This window comes from Salvelinus alpinus, chromosome 20 (genome assembly GCF_045679555.1).
Source record: "Salvelinus alpinus chromosome 20, SLU_Salpinus.1, whole genome shotgun sequence".
NCBI classification, from domain to species: Eukaryota; Metazoa; Chordata; class Actinopteri; order Salmoniformes; family Salmonidae; genus Salvelinus; species Salvelinus alpinus.
Window position 1 is genome coordinate 47,929,959 of NC_092105.1, and position 21,466 is coordinate 47,951,424.

At 42.1% G+C, this 21,466-nt stretch overlaps 1 protein-coding gene across 1 annotated transcript in view; it reads right to left on the reverse strand.

Annotated features, from left to right (window-relative positions):
* Window positions 1-7,235: 7,235 nt before the first annotated feature.
* The window catches only part of LOC139547027 (caveolae-associated protein 2-like), a 30,851-nt gene continuing 16,620 nt past the window's right edge, over window positions 7,236-21,466 (reverse strand). The window contains exon 2 of the mRNA XM_071356072.1: window positions 7,236-11,256. Within this exon, the coding sequence (XP_071212173.1) occupies window positions 10,375-11,256 (882 nt within the window). The 3' untranslated portion in view covers window positions 7,236-10,374. The remainder of the gene's footprint in view (window positions 11,257-21,466) is intronic.

Consider the following 21,466-nt stretch of genomic DNA (forward strand, 5'->3'; position numbering starts at 1 on the left):
AATATTTTACTTGCACAAATGCGCACAAACACATAGAAATCAGAACCATGGATAGCCACATCATATTTAGCTTAGTGTGAACGCTGCGTGTAACAAATCCGGTGTCAGGATAAATTAAAAGCAAGGTCTGCTAACTTTCTTTAATTATGTTTAATTAACGCAAACAATGAATGGCAAATGCAATTTTCGTATATACGGGTTCACTGTATCACCACGCAGGGTAAAGCAGGGAACTGACTGAAATAGTACAGACATCTTCTTTTATACTGTGTCAGTGGTAGTTCCAACTTTAGAGTTGGCCTGTCACAGTAGAGGCTTAGCGTGGTTTAAACTTGCTAGCCTATCGGTGGTGCCCAGACACAGCACTCAGGATTCAAATGTCCGGAATGTTGTTTGTGAAGATTGAGCTGATTTGTTGGTTTCTACACATTCCTCGGTTCCTGTTTTCTTGTTATTCAGCATTTTTCCTACACATTACTCAGTTCCTGTCTTCTTGTTATTCAGCATTTTTCCATCTTGTCTCAACCTTGTGGTTTGCACAATCGACACCCTAGATTCACAACAGCTTTTCTGCAGTCACGCTATGTTTTGTGATTAACATGTCCTATTTCAAATAGGCATATATTTATGTTAAAAGAGAACAAAACCATCCTTCACATTAGGTTGATTGGACTAAATTGTTTTTGGTATCTTTTAGTTGTCACTGTATTAGACTAAGCAGAGGTGATTTCATGATGTTGAAATATTGACGTTGAAATGGTGCTGGAATAGTGTTTTCTTTACGACTTGCAGTAACTGTCTGTGGTCTGAAAGTGTCGGAGACATTAACTTGCTTGACCATGCTGTAGGTCGTGTAACTATCTGTTACTGTGTGGCGGATTAATCAGAATTAGTTGGGTAACATAGATAAATAAGATGTTTTATTTACATAATATGCTTATGTGAGATACTTGTCATTAGAATGTATCCCTTTGGACTATAGTGTCAGTCACTTGGGGCCCAGAGAGGGGAGAGGTCAGGCTTGTCTTTTACATGTCCCTGGTGCTATGCAGAATATCAGAAAGGGAAGAGGACAGGATGGAACATTGTCTTCATATGTGAATGTATCTGTTAATCACGCCATCCCTTCACATGGTTTAAGGGGGAACCAATTACTTGGCTCCACAATGTCTGTGCGCAAGTCACTCCCCTCAGTGAGCTTGTCCAGGAGTGGGGTCAAGAGGGGGTTTACTTGAGATGGGAGTAGATAGAGTTGACAATTGAGTTATGCCTTGGATGAGGTAATGTGTTGATACTATGAAGTACCAGGAATGAGATTAGAACCTTGTTTTAGAGACCAAACTGAGCGATAATTTATAGCGAATGCAATCTGGCTAAGGGATACTCCTTTCTCAAGTAAAAGGCCCTTTGTGAAGAGTTCCTAAGATCTGTGGTTCATCATGTAAGTTGAGAGAGGTGTATCTTTGCTATAAAAGATCTCAGTTGCCATTATGTTGGGACTCTCAACAATTCATTATAGATAGTGAATTCTTGAAAGCCACAGGGCTATGGTAAAGCTCATATTATTAAAGATTAAGTTTAAGTATAACTCTGACTGGTGTGTGGTTTGTAACTTTCCTCATTTGGTAATACAGGAAATTGCCACGACAACTGTTCATGCAATAGGCTTTGTGGACTTCACTGGACAGTGGTTGCTATCCAGTTTTGTGATTTAACAAAGGTGAGTTGAATTTATTCTGCCACTGTCTTCTTATTGTCTCGGCCTTTAGTTCAGGGATTTTGTTGGGAATTCAGTTATTAATTTTTTTTCTTATAATGCACGCGTACATTATATTTTCTAATGGTATCAGTTTTTATTTTGTATTTTGTGTTAAAACAAAGAAAATTATATATGCATCATTTGCATAAACACATGTGGTGTATTTGGATATATGAATACATTAACATACATTTGTGGAAGAGGGCTGCAACCACCAAAAACTTGATCTGTCTAGGCCAGGGGTTCCCAAACGTTTTTGGCCAACTACCACATTTTGATATCTAAAAATTATTGCGACCCCAACCACGTGAAAAAACATCTGTAATTAACAGAAAATGTTTACTTTTTATTTGGGACTATGTTTTTCAATTGACCTCCAATCTAACAGTATTTCTGATTGTCTTCTTAACTCACCATCACATAGTTTTAATGTGGGGCTATGACAGTCAACGGCAAATGAGTCTGATATAATGTCTCTTATCTCATCACCACTGATGAGATACAGTATACTTTTTTACCTGTTTTATTTAGTATGATGTCGTTTTACCCCTTTCCCAGAATGTTTTTTTTATTATTCAATACCTCGTCCAGTTGGTGGCGGTAATGCACCATTAACATTGGATGCGAGCCGCCGTTAAACCCCATTGAAGAATACAAATGTACCGCTGTCAGGCCGACGTCAGCGAGATGTGTGCTGTGTGGGTAAGAGGGAAGCTTGCGCTACCCAGGGGGCTGGCACGTGCGCAGATCAAATGCACCACTGGAATGCCGATTAAGCTGTTTCCATGTCCTAAATAATTCAAGAGGTTACTCAGAAAAACAGGTGCTTTAATTGGTGTATGCTTACATCGATTATGACCCAACGCCGAATAAGATAAGCCGAGTAAGGTGTTTACATGACTAATGCTATACTCGTCCTTCTGTCATAATCAGTTTAATATTGAATTATTATTGTGCATGTCAACGTAACTCAATGACTGTTTTGCATGCATTGAGCAAGCATTGTGGACATCTGATCTCTCTGTATGAGATAATGGATCTACGTTCCATAGTAATGAATGTCTTAGCAGAAAGATATTCCTTTTACTAGTATGTACCCATGCAATGTTATTAAACTTAAAGTTGGGCAACTTAACGGGAAGAAAATACCCAAGCACTTTTAGGAGGCTTTTACATTTTTATTTTATTTATCCACATAATTTTCTCATGTCACTGTTGATCATAAGAAAACTGACGATCTCTTGCTTTGTCAGAGTAACCCGTGCTGATGTGTTTACGGACATATTCAATCTCTCCCTATCCCAGTCTGCTGTCTCCACATGCTTCAAGATGGCCACCATTCTTCCTGTACCCAAGAAGGCAAAGATAACTGAACCAAATGACTATCATCGATCATCATTAAGTGCTTTGAGAGACTAGTCAGGGATCATATCACCTCCACCTTACCTGTCACCCTAGACCCACTTCAATTTGCTTACTGCCCGAATAGGTCCACAGATGATGCAATTGCTATCACACTGCACACTGCCCTATCCCTACTGGACAAGTGGAATACCTATGTAAGAATGCGTTCAACACCATAGTGCCCTCCAAGCTCATCATTAAGCTTGAGGCTCTGGGTCTCAACCCCGCCCTGTGCAATTGATTCCTGGACTTCCTGATGGGCCGCCCCCAGCTGGTGACAGTAGGAAACAACATCTCCACTTCGCTGATCCTCAACACTGGGGCCCAACAAGGATACGTCTCCAACTGAATCATCAAGTTTGCAGACGACACAACAGTAGTAGGCTTGATCACCAGCAACGGCGAGACACCCTATAGGGAGGAGGTGAGTGCACTCGGAGTGCGGTGTCAGGAAAACAACCTCTCACTCAACATCAACAAAACAAAGCAGATGATCGTGGACTTCAGGAAACAGCAGAGGGAGCACCCCCCTATCCACATCGACGAGACAGCAGTGGAGAAGGTGGAAACGTTTTAAGTTCCTCGGCGTACACATCACGGACAAACTGAAATGGTCCACCCACACAGACAGTGTGGTGAGGAACAAACTTTTACTGATGCTCAATTGAGAGCATCCTGTCGGGCTGTATCGCCGCCTGGTTTATCATCATTTTCTCATGTCACTGTTGATCATAAGAGCACGGACGATCTCTTGCTTTATCAGAGCAACTCGTGCTGTATACTTTTGTAAACTGTCAGATAAATTGTGATTGAGGCATTTATTACATTTTAGTTGGGGAAACTTCCCTTGCTCCTCTCAGGTATTTGCTCAACCGTCTTGAAGAGCACTGATCATGTTGCATCACCAATGGTTCAAGCGAAGATTGAGGTGTTATAAGCGGATCCTAAATCAGTAGCCTAATACAGGACTCGGTGTGGCAATTAAGGAAACACAAGTGACAGACTCCAGCAGTTACAATCTTTAATTTGCCTATTGTGATGCTAAACTCAAGCATATCAATTAAAAATAGACTGTATAGGAAGAAAATACATTACAGCAAACATTGCTAAGAGTCTTCTGTCATGGAGAAATAACTTATTTTGTTTGAGGGATAACAACTGGGTGAAATTATGACTAAATAAGCTATCATCTAAAAATATACGTTTTGTAGTAACAAAACTAGTACTCCATGTATCGAACTTCTTACCTGTGACATTCACCTCTTCCACCGTGAGAGCCGATGTGTGGTGAGAGTTTCTGGCTTTAAATGGATGCTGAGTATCACCCAGGTTGGTGCTGCTACTGTACACAGTGGTGGCAGGTGGGGTGAGCTACCCCAATGCACTATGAAGCTTATTGAAAAGCGCTGTCAACAGACATACATGTATAAATAAACTAGAAAACCTCAATAACAGTCACATTTGAATCACAACCTCTACATATTGTGCACACATTCAAAGTTGGACACTTTTTTCAGTACTGTGACATCTATAGATGAAGAAAACCCTCCATATGTGGATAAGCACATACCATACTGTACACAAGGTGCCTGGCGTAAGTTTTGCCAAGGGACCACTTTATTTGTGCAAGCTATGTTTTCAAAACTGTAATGTTTACTTGAATTCTGATTATTTCCAGGGATATACGACATGCTGAAATATACGCTGAGTGAACAAAACATTAGGAACACATGCGCTTTCCATGACATAGACTGACCAGGTGAAAGCTATGATCCCTTATTATGTCACTTGTTAAATCCACTTCAATCAGTGTAGATGAAGGGGAGGAGACATGTTAAAGAAAAATTGTTAAGCCTTGAGACAATTGAGACATGGATTGTGTGTGTGTGTGCCATTCACAGAGTGACTGAGCAAGACAACAGATTTTCCTGTGTATCAAGAATGGTCCACCACCCAAAGGACATCCAGCCAACTTGACACAACTGTGGGAAGCATTGGAGTCAACATGGGCCTGCATCCCTGTGGAAAGCTTTCAACGCCTTGTAGATTCCATGCCCGGAATAATTGTTCAAAGGGAAAAAATATGTTCCCTTGACGGAGTGATGCTGAATGTAAAAATGTATTCTCAACTTACCCCTCTCTCCCCTACTTTATTACAGATAGGAGGCTTATCATTTCATTATATAATGTGTAAATATGTCATTGCCCTCCATCATAGGTTCCATTGTGTCACGCCCTGACCTTAGAGATCCTTATTATTCTCTATGTTTGGTTAGGTCAGGGTGTGACTCGGGTGGGAAAGTCTATGTTTTCTATTTCTTTGTTTTTGGCCGAGTGTGGTTCCCAATCAGTGGCAGCTGTCTATCGTTGTCTCTGATTGGGTATCATATATAAGTTGTCATTTTCCTTTTGGGTTTTGTGGGATCTTGTTTTCTGTTTAGTTTCTTAGCCTTACAGAACTGTGCGCTTTCGTTTTTTTGACTTTGTTATTTTGTTTGGTGTCATCAATAAAGTTACGAGTTGGTCCACCCTTCATCATTTTACAAACGAGAGCCATAACACATTGTTCATTGTTCAAAAACACTTTTCATCAGACAATGATACACCATGGGATATTTCTAGGAAAGTCTTCTTGCCTCTCTTTCCCCCTAAAGCTTTGATTAGAAAAACATATTTTCACATCACATTCTTTGTTTACCAGACCTCCGTAATGACTAACAACATTTCAATTTTGTTACGTTGGATACATATAATGGTGCGGTTTAGGGTTCAACTTCTGGATCAAGAGTGGTATTTCATGTGTTCACCTGGGACGTGTGAACCCAGGACATGTTTCTGTCTTGACAATATGACAAATGGTTGCTCTGGTTGCAATGCCATGATATTTTACACTTTTAAATAAGTATTGGAGACAGTAGTGGTACGTGGGTAAAATCACCCGAGAGCCCCCCCCCCCCCTCCAAAAAGCCATATTACAACCTATGTGTTGTGATAATTGTGTTGTTTGCTCTTTAACCTGTTCATTCATATGCCTTGCGACCGTGTTATATAGGCCTAAAGGGCGAGACAATAAGAAAACAGTGGCAGAAAAGTGCTGACTCCACTATTCCAGCACCATATTCCAGCACCATTTCAACTTCAACATTATCAAATGACCTCTGCTTAGTGTAATACAGTGACAACTAAAAGATACCAAAAACAATTTAGTCCAGTCAACGTAAGCTAAATATGATGTGGCTGTCCATGATTCTGATTGCTGTGTGCGCGTGTCTGTGCATTCGTGCAAGTAGAAAAACATGTTGACTCACCCTACTTGTAGAAAAAACGCCAATGCCATCCTCCTCTCTTTCATGTTGATGAAACGGTCTATCAGTCATACAGTGCTCACTGTATTTTGTGTTGTCCTAGGCTACCTGGCTAAAATGCTTGCTTGCTTGCCTACATTCCATTCATGGGCAACATTATCTAGTTAACATTAGCCTTTTACATCTAGCTACATATTGAACTTCCATCCGGCCAGGGGCACAACAATGTATGAGTTAATGGTTGGATCAGAATCACCATTAAAATCATTGGCCAGTACGGAGAATTAAGTACAACCACAAGTCCAAATTCCTTTATCCATCCATGGCTAATTTAGGAAAGTGACGATTTTAGCTAGTTAGCCACCGGATGACAACAACACAACGAGATGCAACAATTGAAGTTATTTCTGTCAATGATGTATGCTCTCAATGCGATTTGATTTGAGTGAAGCCAAAATCCAAGCTGGCTTCCCTTGACACTTTTTCTTTGGTGCACCAGGACAATTCACAGTTGAGCTTGCTCAGCTCAGCTCAATGCTGATTGGCAAATGTTTTGTACTTTTTTTTAATCAAGGGTGGCCAAATTCTAGCTGGCTTCCATTGTATTCAATGTTACAAGCGGCAACAATGTCATACTCATTTGGACCAGACAGCATCAGATGGCCTACACGTAGAGAGACAGATGGGTGCTGTTTCGCTCGCTCGGATGCTTTCTCCTGTGAATTGCGAGTTGAAGGAAAGTTATGAAACACAGAGACAAAAGATAATCATTTTTATTTTGTATTTTTTTATTGGTACATTTTGTGGGCGGGAAGCCTGGCTTCCCTTGGCATCCATGAATACACACCATTGATTGGAGATTGGCTGCGCTTTAGAAGAGAGTGAGAGAAAGATGAGTGCGAGACAAATGGGGAGAGAGAGAATGTGTGTGTGCGTTTGTGTGAGAGAGCAACAGGGAGAGAAAGAGGAGGAGATGTCTCTGTGATGGATAGATAGAAAGAGTATATAGCTTGTGGTTAAAAAATGTAAGGCCATGCCGGTGCGCAAACAGTTGGACATATATCTCTCTTCAATCAATACCTCCTCTCAAAACACGGGTCCTTATTCTCCAATCATGGATTTCAAATAATTGAATTGGTGTTGGCATTAGCTGGAGGGAGTTTTCACCATTTTTAAATTCATGACACCGAGTGTGGAGAATCGGGACGCAACATGCCCCATTCTCTGTTCTACTCCCACTGTCCAAACAATATTTCTCTAACTTATCTACACTCCTTACCCCTCCCCTTCTCTGCCCTCCCTGCCCAGGCACTCTCTATCACCCTCCGTATCCTCCTCCCTCCCTTCCTCTCCTCCTTCCTAGTGAGCCAGTGCCCAGGGGCCTCCCTGGGGGCAACACACCTGTGGCCCATGAGGGCCCCAGTTCCCCCTGCCGCCACGTCCAGGCAGAGAGGGCAGTGAGTGAAAAATGGGCTGCCAAAGAGTCATATGTCAAACCCAGGAATGCCTCTCTGCTCTGCCTCTCCTTCTCTCTTTCCCTTTCTTCAAGATCTCTCTCAACTGAGAAATAACAAACAATACATCATCTGCTTAATGGTTTCATGCCGTTTTTCATTACATTTCATCAGACACCTATATATTTTGGAGGCCCCTAAGTGTGTACTAGGCACTGACTGGTTGCAAGGCACTTGTCATCAGAAAGGCATAGGCCAGGGGATGCTAACCATGAAGTTCAGGCTGATACTGTATATACTCCCCACAGAGGGGTTTACATTCCTTTCCCTCCATCTTATGGATATGAAACCGCATAAACAGTAGCCACAAGTCAGTGGCAAGTGCTGCACATAGATTAGATGTACTATCCTCCCTTAGTGATGCGAGCAAGTCGATTCCAAAAGGAGAGCATTTAAAGGAATGGAATCTTTCACTATCACTCTTATCTTCTAAAACATGCAGGAATTCCTCGCTCCCGGACAGCAATTACTCACACCAGCGTGTGTAGGCCTAAGTTTGAAGGCTTCCGTGCGTGTTGGAGCATGTGTGTGAATGTCTGTGTGGGTGCCTCTGTAAATGTGTGCTAGTTTATTAAGGACAATTCCATCAATCATCATACCCGTCGTATTTCTGTATTTTGTAAGTTATATACCTTAACTTGATTGCTGACATGGAAAACATTTTGGGACTATATCAACAATGGACTAATGAAACAAATACCAAAATAGATTGTGGGTGGAGTCTTCCTTTAAGGTTTTGTGTGTGCATGTGTGTGTTTCAACCATATAAGAATGTGTAAATGCTTGTTTATGCTATTCAAACCTTGTTCATGTGAGTGGTCAACTCCAAAAGTCCACATTGTTAGACTATAATATCATGGAAGTACAATACTCAGGTGACAGTACCCAATAAAGTTTGACAGTATTCAACAAACATGATTCTATATAAATCATTATACCCACTGATAATCCCATAATCGAATATGTATATATACATAAGATTCTAATTGCCCTGACATAGGGTGGTTTAGGAAAGTCCCAGTATGTAGAGTCTTTATTAAGGTCATAGGTAGTCTTCTCCTGTCTCAATGCTGCTCCAGTAGACGTTAACACAAGACAGCTACTGTATATCAACTTACTCTCCCCAAATATTGAAGTTGTGGTCTGTACCTAGTGAACCATGAACCAATTTCAAGCAGTTTTTTTACACTGTTTTTGTGAGTTCTGGTTAGTATTTATTACGGCAAATAAACTAAGGTAGGGATGGCACAAAACTGCCTCAATTATATGGCTCTTTTTTTTTTACCCTGCACTCAGGTTGTTTGGTTACATCAAGACATGGGTCAAATACATGTATCACAAACATTCAAATACCTGAGGTACGCTTGATTCAGCTTCACCCACATGCCTGAGGTGCAGAGTTTGCACTTTTTGGGACTATTCCAAATGGTTGTATTATAAGCGAAATGAAGCGCACCGCATTTTGACACATGTATTTGACTCATCCGAAAACTTTCCTTCTCTCGTCGTACTTCCTCCCTATCCCCCTTCTTACATTGAAACCGCTCTCTGAAATAATAAAAAATATGTCCTTGATGAAGATACGAAGCTATTTTCAGACATAGCATTTGGACATATTACAGCCCCTATAGCCCTTCAGCCTTACACAAACCTTGCTGTAGAAACCTAGCTACCACCCATACCAATGCCCAGACTGCCTGGCAACAGGCTACCATCCCCAAACTCTGGGGCTTTACCTTTTTTGCCAGAGATTTACCGGCATTCACACGAGGCAGAGGAACAAAGAGACGATCTGTCAGACAGACAGAGAGGCCCATGCAGAGACAGACAAATAGAGAGAGATAGTTGGCTCAGTGTACTGGAGATGTGCTGTTCTCTTGAAACAGAAGCAAAGGTTCCAGTTGGGAAGGTGAGTAATAGTCTCTTGGCACACTGGTTCTTTTCTTAAGGTAGCCCCACAGAAGGGTAGCTAGTTAAACACACCAGGCAGGAGCAACTGATGCGGGATCTCTTGATCACTCTTGATAACTCTGGGTCACTCGGGATCTCTAAAGGGGAGGTTGGTGATCTGGGATCAGCCCATGGATCTCCTGGATCAATAATACATGCAGGGCTGGAGGCGAAAGAGAGCTGCAGCGAAAGGGAGCTGCATGGGGATGGCCTGTATCGCTGGCACAGGAGCTTGAGTTTTTTCAGGAATAGGTCTGCTGAGGACACGTCGTTCATGTTGTGTATATACATTGTGTGTGTGTGTCCATGTGTGTGCATGCGTGTCTGTCTAGGAGATATCTCGGAAACATGGTTTGGAAAGACGGAGGGAAGACTATACTGTTGGCATGGTAATATAAAGAGGGCATGGGATGTGCAGGAGCAAAGGATGAGATGGATGCGATTAAGAGGCTTGCTCCACAGTGATTCCAGTAGCAGAAGGTATGGGAGCTTTCACCTCCACCGGGCTCTCCTTCTCATCCTCTTCGTCATCCTCCTCTTCCTCCTCTCCAATATCATCATCATGCTCCGGGACAGCGAGCCCCGCCGGACGATCAGTGGTCAGGTGATAGTCCAGACTCCCTGCTTCTCCATTGAAGGTCAGCTTGGCCTCTACGCTCCCAGTGCTAGAGGGACTAGCCAGCTCCTCTCCTCCCTCCACACCCAGCCCTTCCTGGGAATGCACCTCGGCCAGGGGTAGATCCCCATCCATGCTTCCCAGGGGAGGGATATCCACGTGGGCATGCCCGCTAGGCGAGCCTCCGGGCTGGGTTGAGTCCTCCCCTTCGCCACGCATCTTCTTCACATTGAACGTCATGGGCGACACCTTGAAGGAGGAACTCTTGGAGGCAGGGCTCTTTGGGTGGTTCGGTGTGAAGCTCTTCTTGATCTTCTCGCGGCTCGCTGTCGGCACAATCTTGGTGCTGATCTTGTTCATCTTTTTCTCGATGCTCTGGCGTGAGAAAGCCTTCTTCAGGCTGTCCACCTTCTTCAGGCTGGAACGCTTCAGCCGGTCTGCTCTGGATCTCTCAACGGAGGGCCGGGATGCTCCCAGACCCAGCGTTGCCTCTTCCTCCAGGGCTTCGTCTTCCTCGTGGTGACCCCCAGCATCATCGTCGGAGGAGGACAAGCTTATGGTATGGAGACCCTCCTCCTGGGAGCGGTTGGCGTCTGTGCCGGCGACGGATGGGGCAGGCACCGCAGGGGTGTTGTCCTCCAGCTGGCTGGCCTGGGGGGTCTTGGGGGAGTCCTTGATGAACACGCTGGAGGGGATCTCGTTGTCTTCCTGAAATACAGATGGGAGAGTGTTAGGATTAGGAAGGTGGTCATGTGAAGGAATGGGATGATCACTTGAACCAAGCCTTAGGTCATGACTTATTAATCAAGTGGATTAACACAAAACCATGCACACTATAATTGTTTTTGATTGTCAAATATAAGTAGCAGCAATAAAACATACATACACACATGTATATCAATAGCATCTATAATTATGTTTAATTTACATAAATCAAACTGTGCATATGCACTGCAATAATGAGCCAGTATACAGTACATCTCCAACCCTCTTCCAGAACAAATAGTTCCTACGTAATCGCAAAATTTGAAAAATGACATGTATGCCATTTTTATGCTGCTATTTTAAAATTAAACTCTCATGGGAATATTTCTAACCACACATGCACATAATCCACGCAAACATTCAATTAATTTCTCCGTACATCATTTGCCGCTGTATACTTTGGCAGCCATTAACGAATGTCAAGGTTCAAGTGTGTAACAGTTTTGGACATGTTGTGCACCTCTTTTTCAGTAAGAGCTGACCTTGAAAGAAACCAGTCTCCACATGTTTCTTTTCTCTACTCCTGCAGACATCTGAGGAATTCCTACCTGTTTCTCTGCACGAGTCTCCCCCCTCCCTCCTCTATTCCTTCACTCTCTCCAGCCATGAAAAAATGAATTGCTATATTGAGAAAAAGGAGTGTTAAAAAGAGAGGGTAGTTGAATCCCCTGAGGTATCTAAACAACTTTGTTTGTTTGTCTTCTCTCGTCATCTTACCTCCTTCTTCCTCCCCTCCTTCTATGTGCCTCCATCTCCCTATTTTTCTCTCTCCTTTTCTCTTTCTATCCCTTTATACACACACAAACACGCACGCACACACACACACCTCCTCCACATATATTATAGGTAAGCAGCTACAGTATATCCCAAAATGATAGTTGGTGGTTTGTCATCTGACAGCTTCCAGAGCATTAGGTACTCAAAAGTACTAGTTGCAGGTACAAGCCACACCCATTGATAAATGTCAATGCTGACGTGAAAGTAGGTAAGGGTTAAGGTTTGGAATACGGTTAAAACAGAAAATAAATAGAAATAAAAAGCAGTGCCAAGCACTGGGATTGAACCCATGAGCTTCAAAACCATAGCCCACAGTTTAAACCCTTCGTCTATCCCATCCACAATGCCCTAGCAAGCCTACTAGATACTAATAGGCGCTCGCTTTGCCCCTAGTGAACAGTATTGAATTGCATGCATGCACAAGACATCTCCCAATGTCCTGGGGATCTGGACAAACGTCTAACACTGTAGTTGATCTGGTGGGACTTGGCTGCTTTTTTGTTTGCATGCATCTATCTCTTCACATGTTCACTCGGGGCTCAAGATATGCCAACGTAACTTGAACTTCTACGACAATCATGCAATTGTGTCAAAAGTGGATTCCATCAAATGTTTGAGTAAGTCAGGATTCAGTAAATGACCCAGAGTGAAAAGTAAGCGTGTGTGGTGTGTGTGTAAAGTGGGTATATTGGAAAGCCCCAAACTATCTTTGAGAAATGAATCTCCTTTGTATTTACTGTGTGTGTGTGTGTGTGTGTGTGTGTGTGTGTGTGTGTGTGTGTGTGTGTGTGTGTGTGTGTGTGTGTGTGTGTGTTTCCGCATGTGTGTTAGTATACGAAACTATAAGTAAATGTGCCCTCCATCATTCATTACACAGCATGGAAGAATGCTGGAAGCTATAGGAAGGATGCCACACATTGCTTTTCTGACCATGCCATTTGTTAATAGGTTGTCCTTAGTGTCTAGTTAGGGACCAACCAGAAGGACAGGAACAGCCCTCCCCCATCAATCACTCACACCAATTGTACGCCCTTTCAGGAAAGAACATTATTCTTGACAGACTAAAGGCCCCTTGAAGAGGCCTCTCTTTTTTATTGAGGTGGTGACTGTGACACATTGATGTATTGTTTAAGTGTATTGAATTACATAAAACACAATTATGTTAATGTACCATGTTACTTTGAAGAAAAAATAACCTGGGTCATGTTCATTAGGGCATGCAACTTAAAATGCTTTGAAATGCTGTGTAAAGGAAAACATGAAATTAGTGTTTCTTATTGGACAAGTCCAGGTATGCACTTGCTGTTTCAGTCTGTTCGCTTCCATTTGGTGCCTAATGAAAGTCTATGGAAAGAAACACTGCTTTGAAATCCATTAAATACATTGTGGAGCATACAGGAACGCCGGTGTGCTGGATTTTTTGTCAAACATTGATATTTCTCCTCTTTGCACCTGGATGACCACCAAATCTAGGTCCAAAAGGCTCCTTAACAGCTTCTACCCCCAAGCCATAAGACTGCTGAACAATTCATCAAATGGCCACAGGGACTATTTACATTGACGCAAAGTAAACAACCAATAATCATACATCACCAGCCTTAACTAAATATATGAAATGCCACTTCACCGTGAAATACCATATTAACCTGCAGATACCCAGGACCTTACCTGAGCCACGCACTACATGATTCACAGCTCAGGTGGAATTAGGCAGATTCCAAACATGTGCAGCTTCTAGTGACAGTGGAGGTAAATCTATCATCAGTGTCCTGTTCTTTTGAGTTCCTCAGGATGGAGAACAAAGCCTTTTATTTAGAGGCTCCGGCTTAAAGGAAGTGCCTCTAAATGCTGCGCGGATTCACAGTTTTACTAATTTCTACATCATATGGATAGACCCATTTTATCAAAGCCTCCATTGACATGGTAATCAATATGATTGTTTATGTTGAACTCTGGCTTGAGGCAATGATTCTTACATGCACTAATGTGTATTTAATATGGATTAGGTAAATCAAGATTGACAGGATTCTCAGGCGTTCCAGGCACATTAACCTTATCCAAAATGTATTTATTGCACAGAAGAACAGCTGACCAATAGCATAGGTCAACTTTTGTACTATGACGGATAGTAGATTGACATAGGCTAGTGCTTTTGCTTTTCGTTAGGCCTACTCATCTTGTTGGCTGAGAAAAGTAGGCTAAATGTGGACAGTTCTTCAATATGCGCCTCGGAATTCGATGAGAGGGACGAGCGCAGTTGCGCCCCCCATGTGTCTGTCTTCATTCACTAATTTTGTGTGCATTTCTTATTTAACCTTTATTTAACTAGGCAAGTCAGTGAAGAACAAATTCTTATTTTCAATGACGGCCTATACCGGCCAAATCCGGACAATGCTGGGCCAATTGTGCGCCGCATATGGGACTCCCAATCACGGCCGGTTGTGATACAGCCTGGATTTGTAGCCTACTTCTTAGCTGAAATGCCTGTGAGATGGACCCAATCATGTGACGAGCATTGGCTACATCTGACAGAGACATGTGAGTGAGAGGTGCTTCGGAGCAGTGCAGCTGGGAGAAGGGAACTATAATTATTATATTCAGCCCAAGGGCACAACCGCCACATTGGCAACAAAAGGCATGGATTTTTTTAAAGGGGCATTACGGTCACACAAGGGGGGTGCCACTGCAAAATTCGAGGCTTGGTGAGATGATTATCAAGTGCTTGTCAAATTGTGAATGAGAGACTGATGAATTGTGTGCAGCTTTAGACTTTTTTCATAATCATCATTAGAGTCACATCATAAACATTTTACATTTACATTTTAGTCATTTAGCAGACGCTCTTATCCAGAGCGACTTACAGTAGAGTGCATACATTTTATTACATTTTACATACTGAGACAAGGATATCCCTACCGGCCAAACCCTCCCTAACCCGGACGACGCTATGCCAATTGTGCGTCGCCCCACGGACCTCCCGGGTTCGGCCGGCTGCGACAGAGCCTGGGCGCGAACCCAGCCCAGCCTGGGCGCGAACCCAGAGACTCTGGTGGCGCAGCTAGCACTGCGATGCAGTGCCCTAGACCACTGCGCCACCCGGGAGGGAACAAAAGCCTTAGAAGCCTTAGAATGTATTCTAATCAAATACGTAGCCCAACGTTCTTATCCTAACTAAAGTTGAATAAATAACTCTAAATTAAGTATACACAATGCCTTGTGTATTCAGACCCTTGACTTTTTCCACAATGTGACCCTATTCAGGAAACTAGGCGTATGTCGCGGGTCACTACTTCACAGGAGAGCCGTTTGAATGTAAACTTTTTTTAAATGATCAAAATGCGCTTTTTTGACAGAAATGCCTTCTCGAAAATGTGAACGTTCATGTGCCTTAATAACAAAGTTGTATGCCATCTGTAAATACAAATACAATTCTTAAATCAGCCATGATTGAGTGGGCTGGACATGCTGAGAAATTAGTTTGGATTGGTTTGTCATATAGCCTTCTTCTGTCTATTTGACCTGGTCTGTATGTCTAGGTAATCCTGTCTAACGTGTTTTTTTAATGTATCGTCTATTGCTCTCCACTTTCTTGGGGACCGAGTTTTGAAATCAGTGGAATTAGAGTATGATAGCTAAGGGGATGGAGAAAACACCTGTCTCAGGATTACATCTTCAAATGAAGGGCAACCGTGGCATCTGTGACAGGGAGAAGCGTGCATCCATGTATACGAGCAAGATTGTCTGGCTAGCTACATTTTCAGATGTTACACGTTTCTAATTTTGTCAAAGTCATTTTCATTTCAAGTTAAAGTGTACTGTTAGCTAGCTAGCTAACATTAGCTGTCTGGCTCCCTAGCTAGCGTTACTTGTAGGATCTGTGTAGTAATATTATTCGTATCTCAGAGCCATTTGCTTTGCTAGTTATAGCCTGATATTAGCTAGCTAATAATGAACCTGGTTGGTTAGCTACCTGCAGATTCATGCAGGGTAGTAACGTCACGAGTTGGGATTATGGTTTATTGTTTAGCTATCTATCTAGCTACGTGTCTTAACAAAATACTCCACTATGCAAGTAACCATTTCAATAGAATGATCATGATGTCACTGCAACAACTGTTGATAGACGTAGCTGATAAATTCACTCTGGCTATCTAGTCTGATTTCAGAGCACTCTTGTCTGAGTGTGCCAGAACTCAGAATAACTGACAAATTTACAAACGCTTAACACCCATTGAATATGGCCGGTGTCAGTGAACGTTGGCAAAAAAGCATGATCAAATTGTTGCCAGCAGCACAGTTGCAGTCACCAACGCTCAAGATAAGATAAAACAGCCTAACCAGCTCTGCTCGGGTGAGTAAAATGGTCACTGAGCTGTTCTCTCATTTTTGTCTGGAAGTAGCTAGCAAGCAAGCCAACATTAGCCAGTTAGCTTTGGTGCTTGACTGCTGTTGTTAGGACAGATTGCTCGGCTCAACCCTACTCCTCAGCCTCACATGTGAATCCTTAAAGAGATGGGTGGGGCTAAAGCTTAAGAGGATGCGAATGATGCTGAATGTGTGTAGCCAAAGAAGAGCTCTCCAGTAGGTGTAAAAAAAAATAAATTAAATAAAAAAGGTGTACCAAACATTCAAAGGCCATTTTCTCAAAAGTGAGGTGAAAGTTTATCAACTTTCAAAGCAGAATTACTTTCCCATTGTTCCTCAACTATAGTGTGTGGTATAAAATTTTATAGCTCTGAGTTTCTACTTTTATCCAATGTAAAAAACACACAATTTAAATTGCTATTACATAAGACCGAATTGAGCCGGTCGGTCACATATAGCATAGCCATATCAGGGCCTAAAATAAGGACAACTCAGAGTATGGTATTCTGTTATTCTGAAGTAGACTACATTTTCTTCATATCATGTTTCTTTAGATCTGTCTAAAATAAATAATGGATTTATTGTGATTGTGTATATTACATTTATGTATTATACTTTTTAAAATGTAGATGTTACAAAGGTCTGCATCAGTGTCTTGTAGGTTATGCGTGGAAGCCAGGAGATGCTGAATATGTTTATGTTAATTAATGTCTCAATTACCGTGAGACCAGCAGTTATTTGCTTGACAATCATCGACTGACAAAATTTCATGACCGCCACAGCCCTAGTTAGCACCTCAGGGCACAGGTCTAGTTTCAACCAGAACTCACTGGGATAACCTGTTCTCCCTCTTTCCTTCCTTCTTATCAACCATCCTCTCCCTTCCTTCCATTTCTCCTTCGTGCTGTTGATGAAAAGAAGCAACTGTCCCCATTTCAGCGCAGAGATGACAAACATATCGAGTACCACACCCATACTTATCCTTCCAACTGTAGCTCCAAATGCATTGTTCCAAATGTTCAGTGGTGACCCGTCATTCAGGGAAGGTGGGGCTGTTTAGCATGTTACTTTGGCATTAACTTCTTATGGCTGGGGGCAGAATTGAGTAGCTTGGATGAATAAGGTGCCCAGAGGTGCCCAGAGTAAACTGCCTGCTCCTCAGTCCCAGTTGCTAATATATGCATATTATTATTATTAGTATATTTGGATAGAAAACACTCCGAAGTTTCTGAAACTGTTTGAATGATGTCTGTGAGTATAACAGAACTCATATGGCAGGCAAAAATCTGAGAAAAAATCCAACCAGGAAGTGGGAAATCTGAGGTTGGTCGATTTTCAACTCAGCCCCTATTGAAGATACAGTGATACAGTGTGTTTGAGGCTTCTACTGTAAAGGGGGGCTGAATGAGAAGGGATTGAGTCAGAGGTCTGGCAGAGTGCCAGGAGCTGGTCATGCGCATTCACATGAGAGGTAGCTTCTGTTCCATTTGCTTTTTCTGAAGACAAAGGAATTCTCCGGTTGGAAAATTATTGAAGATTTATGTTAAAAACATCTTAAAGATTGATTCTATACATCGTTTGACATGTTTCTACGGACTGTAACGGAACTGTTTGACATTTCGTCTGAAACTACTGAATGCGCTTTGTGAGTTTTGATTTGTTTACCAAAGCGGTAACAAAAGTAGCTATCTGGACATAAATGATGGACATTATCGAACAAATCAAACATTTATTGTGGAACTGGGATTCCTGGGAGTGCATTCTGATGAAGATCATCAAAGGTAAGTGAATATTTATAATGTTATTTCTGACTTCTGTTGACTGCACAATATGGCGGATATTTTTTTGTCTTGATTGGGCTCTGAGCGCCGACCTCAGATTATTGCATGGTTTGCTTTTTTCGTAAAGGTCCAGCGGAAAGTATGGACGAAAAGTTAAAAAAGTTATATTACAGTCCGTAAAAACATGACAAACAAAGTATTGAATCAATCTTTAGGAGGTTTTTAACATAATTCTTCAATAATGTTCCAACCGGAGTATTCCTGTGTCTTCAGAATTGCGATGGAACAGAGCTCGCTCTCACATGAACGTTCATGGTCAGAGCATGTTCAGGTCATGGCAGACCTGACTCAATCCTCTCTCCTTCGGCCCCATTAAACAGTAGAGGCATCAGACAAGGTTCTAACGGCTGTTGACATCTAGTGGAAGCCTTAGGAAGTGCAACATTACCAATATCCCACTGTATCTTCAATAGGAGCTGAGTTGAAAATTGACCAACCTCAGATTTCTCACTTCCTGGTTGGATTCTTTCTCAGGTTTTTGCCTGCCTGATGAGTATACTCACAGACATCATTCAAACAGTTTTAGAAACGTCAGAGTGTTTTCTATCCAAATCTACTAATAATATGCATATTCTAGCTTTCATGGCTTTGTAGCAGGCCGTTTACTCTGGGCATGCTTTTCATCCGGACGTGAAAATACTGCCCCCTACCCCAAATCATTTTTAATACATGTCACATGTCGTTTTGCAAACAATGTAAAAAATAAAATAATTGAGTTAATAAAGTTCCATGCAAACATGTTCTCTTTTTTGCTTTCTTGACCAAGGCAGTTCCAAAATGCAGGTGTTTCAGCCTAGCTCAGTGCTTTCTGTGGTGGTGGGGCAGCCAGTGGAAAATCTGGAGCATAGGGGTTGGTAATGTTCTCTAGTTGCGGCGTGATTGGCTCAGTGCTCTGTCACTCTGCAACATCTATGGGTAGAGCTTGAAAATTTAAGCCCCTTGGGTGCTGCCATAGATTTACTTTAGAAGTGCCCATCCAAGAAGGCTCAATGTCACTGACCACAGATAAAAGAATGTCAAATCACATTATATCTACCGTAGCTTTGATTGGACTGATCATGTCAACATACTTTCCAAATCTTAGCTAGCAAGCTAGCAGTCATCATCATGAATCAAGTCGACAATCTACTGGCAAATCCTTTTCAATCCTTGTCAAAAGAAGAGAAATTATGAAGAGAAATTATAGATAAAACGTATCGGTGCTCATCGGCCATTACACAACAAGTTGGAAATCACAAATTCAACAATGAGTGGTTTGGAAGGAATCATCAGTGCAAAGCAATCACTAGCCTGCTATTCAGTGGAGTCACTGTGTTGTCCAAGTCTGGGTTTAAGGGTCTGTTTTCCAAGCTTAAAAGGATAAACATTCAACATGAAGGGACAGAAAAGGTTAAATACATGACCCATGCTGTCAATCCAGCATGACTTCTGCTGTGTTCAAAACAACTGGAAACTTGGAACTGGGAAATCTCAGATTACAGAGTTCAAGATGACTGGGAACACGGAAAGAAACGAGCTCCGTCTGGGAAAATACGTTTTGAACGGTCATCCAACTCGGAATTCCAAGTCGGGAACTCGGACCACCTTCTAGAGCACCGACATGAAGATCACTGGTGTCCTGATTAAACCTTGTTTTTGTTCAGTGTTCACAGTTGTCTTGAAAATACCATGAAACCAGAGAATGCCAGACCTTGATGACAAAGTTTGATGACAACATTTGCCCACGAAGGACTGCCACGCCACCTTGCTGTTCAAGTCAGCACAGTACAAGGTGAGTCCAAAAATAGCTTGTATGCTGCTGCATAATGATGTAATATGCCAGGGAGAAATGCATACTATAGCTAAGAAAGTAATTCTAAGTGTATGTTGTGTAGTAAGCTGTTAGTATCCCATGTGCCTAATTTGGTCCCTTTCCCACGCCTAACTGATTCTACTGTTCTGACTTGGTGGTGCACCTGTAGCCAATAGCCTGTTTTAGAGAAATGTCTTCATTGAATTTTCTAAGCGATTTCCTTGTCTGCTTATATGCCCCCTTTATTTATCCTATGGTTCTGACTTGGTGTACAGGGAGAACACTGTAAGAACGGCCCATGTTCTGAATTCTGTCGCTGTACATTTCAAAAGTACTGAACAAATAATTATATTAATACATCCTTCCTAGCTCGCTCATTGTCTTAATCAAAACGATGGATTGCCTCTAATCTGCTCGTTGTCCCCTTCTGCCATAGTTTGTACATCTCAATTGTCAGTAGAAACCACATTTGTATAAGCAAGTCAGCCATATCAGCTACAGTACGTTTTTTAAAAGGCAGTATACGAGGCTGAATGAACTGTTTCGCTGCCAGACAAGGCTTCACTGATAGCCAGGTGTAGAAGTGGTAAGAATTCACTCCATGGTGCTGAAAAGAAAACTCTGCTGTTGGGACAGATTTATGTAGGCCCTAACAGTTTTTGGGCACCGTTTGTCATCGTTATAGTGCAATTAATATATGTTTTAGTGTTGTGTTGTGGCTTTGATGGCATGCATCAACAAAAAAAAATGGAGGAGTTTGCCCCATCAAGATTTACATGCTTGAGAGGGACTGTAATGCTTGAGAAGGAATTCAATTATGAATAACTGGCTGTTGTTTTAACAGCCTTCAGTACAAACAGATGTAAGGCATTGACATAAGGTATGTAAATGATAACAGGAACCCATTTATTGATGTGACCTCCCTGTGCAGTGTGTGTGTCCATTTGTGAGGCTGTGCGTGTATTCAAACACATCATTGGACCTCACACTATGACCCAGTATCCATTGGGACCTATTGCAATTAGAACGTTTAAACTGGGACTCTCAACTTATTAGTGGATATTTTTTTATTTAACCTTTTTTTTAACTAGGCAAGTCAGTTAAGAAGAAATTCTTATTTGCAATGATGGCCTACCCCGGCCAAACCTGAACGACGCTCGGCCAATTGTGCACCGGCCTATGGGACTCCCAATCATGGCCGGAAGTGATACGGCCTAGATTCAAACCAGGGACTGTAGTGACGCCTCTTGCACTGAGATGCAGTGCCTTAGACCGCTGCGCCACTCAGGATGCCTACAATAATGTCTGTGTGTGTGTGTCATTTACTTTTTTTTTTTCTTTAACTTTTCTTTAATTAGGCAAGTCATTTAAGAACAAA